General features: G+C 41.8%; 1 protein-coding gene across 1 annotated transcript; it reads right to left on the bottom strand.

Annotated features, from left to right (window-relative positions):
- Positions 1-309: 309 nt before the first annotated feature.
- On the bottom strand, positions 310-5,094 carry LOC133908647 (serine/threonine protein kinase OSK1-like). Its single transcript, XM_062350763.1, has 11 exons — positions 4,936-5,094; positions 4,253-4,434; positions 3,564-3,748; positions 3,166-3,348; positions 2,924-3,055; positions 2,635-2,820; positions 2,181-2,270; positions 2,015-2,098; positions 1,747-1,884; positions 1,432-1,653; positions 310-799 (listed from the first exon to the last, which is right to left on the bottom strand). The coding sequence occupies exons 2-11, from the start codon at positions 4,425-4,427 to the stop codon at positions 686-688; spliced, it is 1,509 nt and encodes a 502-aa protein (XP_062206747.1). The 5' UTR covers positions 4,428-4,434; positions 4,936-5,094; the 3' UTR covers positions 310-685.
- Positions 5,095-5,299: the final 205 nt, after the last annotated feature.

Here is a 5,299-nt window from a genome sequence, read left to right as displayed (position 1 = left end):
CCACATCCATCTAGTTTGAATAATTAACTGCTAGTCCGCACAACAGCTATTTTTTAACCAAAATACTGTATCAAATACCGCATGTACCAAACACGCCATGGTTTTTGCTAAAACCGTAAGATTATAGTTTCTAGAAACTGTGGTATTTTATAGATACAACTCAAAAAAACGTGATTTTCAAATACTGTGATTTCTGAAAACTGTAACATCCAAACAGGCCCTTAATCGCTTTGCATGCTAAACAAATTCTCCACAAATTCTCCATTCAGTGGATGCAACAGCGATTAGGCACGGAAAGTGTAACAGGACTTACAAACGGCTATAAACAATGCCTTCAAATGCCATCTCCTGTGGCCTGTAAGCAGCTCAGCTATCAATTAACCATTGTAATAGCTGAAATTATTCATGTAAATAGAGACAATATGCAGTAAAAGCACTGAACTAGTTCACTGTATATCCTAGTGCCTTCACCGGCAGCTATAAAGGACCAGAAGGCACCTTGCTTGTCAAGGTCTGGTTCGGCAGATAGCCGTCGAAACCAGGCACGACAGCCTCGCATGTCTACAATCTACATACTCCAGAAATTCAATCTACTGGAGTGATTACTATTTACATCTTGTGAGCGATTCGGCATTCCTCTAGTGAAACACAAGTAATGCGACTGATGAAAAGCTGACACTGGTAATCATAGAACTCTCAGCTGAGCTAGGAAGGCCGCACACAGATCCAGAAAGAGGAGCTGCGGTCCACTGACTCTTTGCAAGTCGAGGAGGTATTTCTCATCTCTGGTTTTGTAAAGCTGCATCATCAAAAGGTGACATCCCAGCATAAAGTGCACCGTCAGAAAGATGAAAAAGAAAGCACACAATAAGATTAAAAAGAATGTGGTCCTGACTGCATAAGATTCGTGAATGTGCGAAGCTGCATCGTGTACGTGTTGTGTACACATGTCAGCATCACCGTCAAGTGCAGAACAAAAGTGATATGGTAACAAAATTGCTATATGCATAACGATAATTTTAATTTTAATTTTATAAGTTTTCAGACTCTAAATCTGCATCTGATGCAAGCAGTCAGCATAACGTGGACCTTAATAAGGGCAAACACATGGAAAACATATGAATACAAGCGCAATTTCCACTGTATGAGGTTTGTGAATCTACTCCGTCCTTTAATTAAAGTACAATTTCCACTGTACAAGGTTTGTGAATCTTGTACATCCAAGGATGTGGAAATGCAATGGATTGGTGTTCGCTAGTGGACAATCCAGATCTGCAACCTTATATAACTAAGAAGATTTATGTGTTTAACCAGTTGGGTATAAAGACACTAGTAAGTAGTAAGTCACAAATCTTGAATCAGAAGGCCATAATTCTATAAGATATTAAATATTAATCATACTGGAAGCAGAATGAAAAAGATCCAAAATACCTGAATTTCAAATTTAATTAAATTTAACTTCTCATTCAGGTCATCTGTTTCAATGGATTCCGCATCAAAGCTATGGTTGTTATGAATCATATTCTCTTGACCAGGAAAGCCAGGATTCCATCTACATTTCATGTTGTAGTGTCCAATCTTTTTCCAATAAACATTCAATTCCTGCAGAGCTTTCAGCACTTCAGTCATTATTTCTCTTGGAGGCGCTCGTGACTGACAAAAATAAAAATGTTGAATGAGAAGGGTTAGAAGAAGCAAGAGAATAATAAAAATAAAAATAACAGAGGCAACCTGAAATTAGATTACCTGAAGCCCAAGAGCCCATTTCCTTTCAGCTGGAAAATGTGGTCTCAAGCAAATTGGAGATTCCATGAATATTTGTTGTCGATTTCCACGTGCTGAACTTGGTGTTTCAGATGATGCTATATTTGAAAATGAGGACTCCTATGCGCCAACAAAATCCGAACAGAAAATTAGTACAGATTCAGATTACCACAACAACCACTGTATAAGGCAGAACATGCATCATTCAGCAAAGCAAGTTGAAGTATCAAGGCACACACAGGTCGCTCACCATAGCTTCTTGACACTCAGCTCCAAGATAGCCACTGGTCGTACGAAGCCTATTGTCCAAAAGTAAATAATATGCAACAGTTGCCTGTACAAGTGTACATATAATTCCAGTCATGATCATTACAGTAGGAAAGATGTATGCAGACAACAAAGAGCACAAGGAATACCTCATTTTGCAATCTATTTTGGATTGATTCCACCAACTGGTTCTTGTCATACCCCATACCTATAACCTCACGGAGAGTTTCCTCATCAACCTACAAAATTTGAAGCAAATCCAACCATTCATTGAAGAGTACTATGTGACCAAAAAAAGAAAAAAACTCCCATGGTCCCACAATGCAGGATCCAAGACAGCAAAAGTTGACCACTTTCCCAAACAACATCAACACAATTACACAACACATAATTTTTTTTTAAGGAAAAGGGTATGAAAATATTGCAAATACTACATACGTCCAGCACCCATTTGCTGCTGTGGTGCCACATTATGGGTTCACATTCAGATAACACAGGGTGGAATATTTAGCAGAACCACCACAAACTAAAACACAATTAGTAACTTATTTTAGCTCAGTCCACAGTGCCAAAATGCAAGGTAATGCAGAGTCCAAACTATACCTTTTTAACTTGTTGTGCACTATCTGGTGGAGGCACAGTCAAATAGCGTGGGAGATGAATCTTGAACCAATCATGTTCACGAATTTCACGAATAGTGATCCTCTTCATAGGATCAACAACTAGCATTCTTGGGATCAAATCCCTTGCTGCACCTGACAAATGACTGGGAAGGGTATATATACCACCCTTAAACGAAAAAGAAAAAGGGGGAGAAATAGATAAGCTCTACATCAGCAGGAGCAAGTAACAATGCACATTTTTAATGTAAAAACAACAGATACTTCCTAACCTTTATTTTCTTAAAAAGGTTCGGTATGTTCTCATCATCAAATGGCAGAGTACCACATAGCAGAGCATAAAGAATAACCCCACAACTCCATACATCGACTTCAGGCCCAGCATATAGTTTACCAGATATCACCTAAAAAATAAAAAAGGATATTGTACAGTCCAAAAACAAAGGGATTGGAAAGACAACCATACTGATGTCATGGGATCTATTTTATCTTCAAATCATAATAGGATGCTTACCTCAGGAGCAGCATAATTTGGGCTACCACAACTTGTCTTGAGGAAATGACCATCCCGCATAACATTACTTAAGCCAAAATCTGCAATCTTAACATTGCACTTCGAATCCAATAGGAGGTTCTCTGGCTTTAGATCACGGTGCACCACCATGTTTCTATGGCAATATTCAACACCGGATATAATCTGTATCAAGAGGAAAACAGAAGCTCGCTGTCACATGCAAGGGATTGAGTGTGATAATACAGATCTTTTGATCTGAAATCTTCTAGCCGACCTATAATTTCTCATGCAATCTTCTAGCCGACCTATAATTTCTCATGCAATTGTAGCATATTGTGGATAGAACAAACAAATAGAATAAAATTCTACAATAAAGGGCTCAAGAACATAAAAAACACCTGTTGGAAGAAATGGCGAGCTTCTTCCTCCTGCAGCCTACCTTTCTCAACAATGTAATCAAACAATTCCCCAGACTTAACATACTCCATAACCACATAAATATCAGCAGGTGTATCTATCACTTCATAGAGGCGGATGATATGTGGGTGCATAAATAACCTCAATATTTTGATCTCTCTTTTAACTGCAGAAGGGTAAAAAATTCAGCAGTTCAGCCAGAATGTTTCAAACAATGACCAAGCAACTAAATGAGTATTAGCAACTGTAGAAGAATAGTGATAATCATTAGAATGGATAACTAGCTAAAGGTTGCAGATAAAATATTAGTCCCAGCCAACATTACAAAGTAATAAGCAAACTTGTCCTTCCTAATGAACAGCATGAAATGGTGGTGTGCTTGCTCATATCAATCGTAATTTCGTAGATCAATAGAAGGAGATAGCATCATGCCATCTAGTGCGTCATGTTTTACTCATAAGAAAAGTATGCCACATCCAACATATGAGAATTTCAATCACTATAACAACAGTGCACGAGCTTAATACATACTAGAGAATCGAATAACCCTCGAAAACCTAATATGCTTTATCCACAAAAATGGAATTGCCATATAGAAACTTTGCACATATGTAATACTACTCAATTAGTAAGCTTAACAGGGCAAACCAAGTAACAATGAGACACCAACCTTTCTCTTCCATCTCCATGCCTCTGATTTTGCGGCGGTTGAGAATCTTGATTGCCACCTTGTGGCCTGTACTTATATGCTCCGCAATTTTCACCTTCCCGAATGAGCCAATCCCCAGAGTCTTACCAATCCGGTAATTCCTCAACGGGCTGCCATCCTTTCCGGCTCCCTCCATCTTCCGCCTAAAATCCCAGTCAAACGTAAAAATGATTCAGGAAATTCAAAGGCAATCGCTACTAAATTCAGATGTTAATCACAAACGGCGCTATCAAAGCCCGCGGTTCTATTTGAGCAGGTCAGATCCAGCTGATTCGTCCATTGAATTTGTGCCCTCGCTTCCAATTAAATGGAGTGAAAGCACGGTAATAACTACGGAGTAATTCGAAGGAGGAAACAAACATCTCCCCCAAAATTGACTCCTCCTTCTCCCACACGATTCACGTCTAAAATTCCTAATAGCCCGAATAACCAGCACGCGATCACATGCTCGCGAGCTCCCGAACAACCAGCACGCGATCACACGCTCGCGAGCCACCGAATCTCACTCACTTCCCGACTAATACAACGAGCGCCAATGGCCCGAAACCCAATCGCATCGCTGACTCGCGGCTCTGCGGAAAAGTTCATCAGACCGGGACGAGTAGGAGGGAGTGAAGGGGGAGGTGGTGCTGTGGAGCCCCTACCTGGCCGCCGGCGGGGAAACGGCGGCGGCTCGTCGGAGAGGTGGGGGGCTTGCAGAGGGATGCGTCGCTCACGGGTCGGGAGGGGGAGGGGGAGGGGAAGGGAGAGGACGGGAGATTCGATTCCGGCAGGGGGGCCACGCCGAAAGGGACCCCGCGAGGCCGCAGGCGTCCGTGGCGTGCGGAGATCCGTGCGCCCCGTGCGGCTCGCTGGTGCGGTGTGGGCCAGGCGGGCAACGGCAGGCAGACGGAGCCACGGAGGAATCGATCGATCTGTCGTTTTGCGGGTTGGATGTGACCGCTCGGTGCCTTTTCCTTAAGCGCAACGGTAGCGGTAGGAAGGGACGGAGCTTACGGGGTATTCCGG

This window comes from Phragmites australis, chromosome 2, assembly GCF_958298935.1.
Source record: "Phragmites australis chromosome 2, lpPhrAust1.1, whole genome shotgun sequence".
Taxonomy (NCBI): domain Eukaryota; kingdom Viridiplantae; phylum Streptophyta; class Magnoliopsida; order Poales; family Poaceae; genus Phragmites; species Phragmites australis.
Note: the sequence above shows the minus strand (reverse complement) of the source record. Positions and strands in the feature narration are given on the sequence as shown.

What these genes read in the sequence shown, in the direction of transcription:
- LOC133908647 (XM_062350763.1), bottom strand. Translation starts at nt 4,427, where the DNA reads ATGGAGGGAGCCGGAAAGGATGGCAGCCCGTTGAGGAATTACCGGATT. An exon ending in AATGGGCTCTTGGGCTTCAG is followed by an intron (nt 1,654 to 1,746) that starts GTAATCTAATTT and finishes TATTTTTGTCAG; the next exon opens with TCACGAGCGCCTCCAAGAGA. An exon ending in TAATTAAATTTGAAATTCAG is followed by an intron (nt 800 to 1,431) that starts GTATTTTGGATC and finishes TTGATGATGCAG; the next exon opens with CTTTACAAAACCAGAGATGA.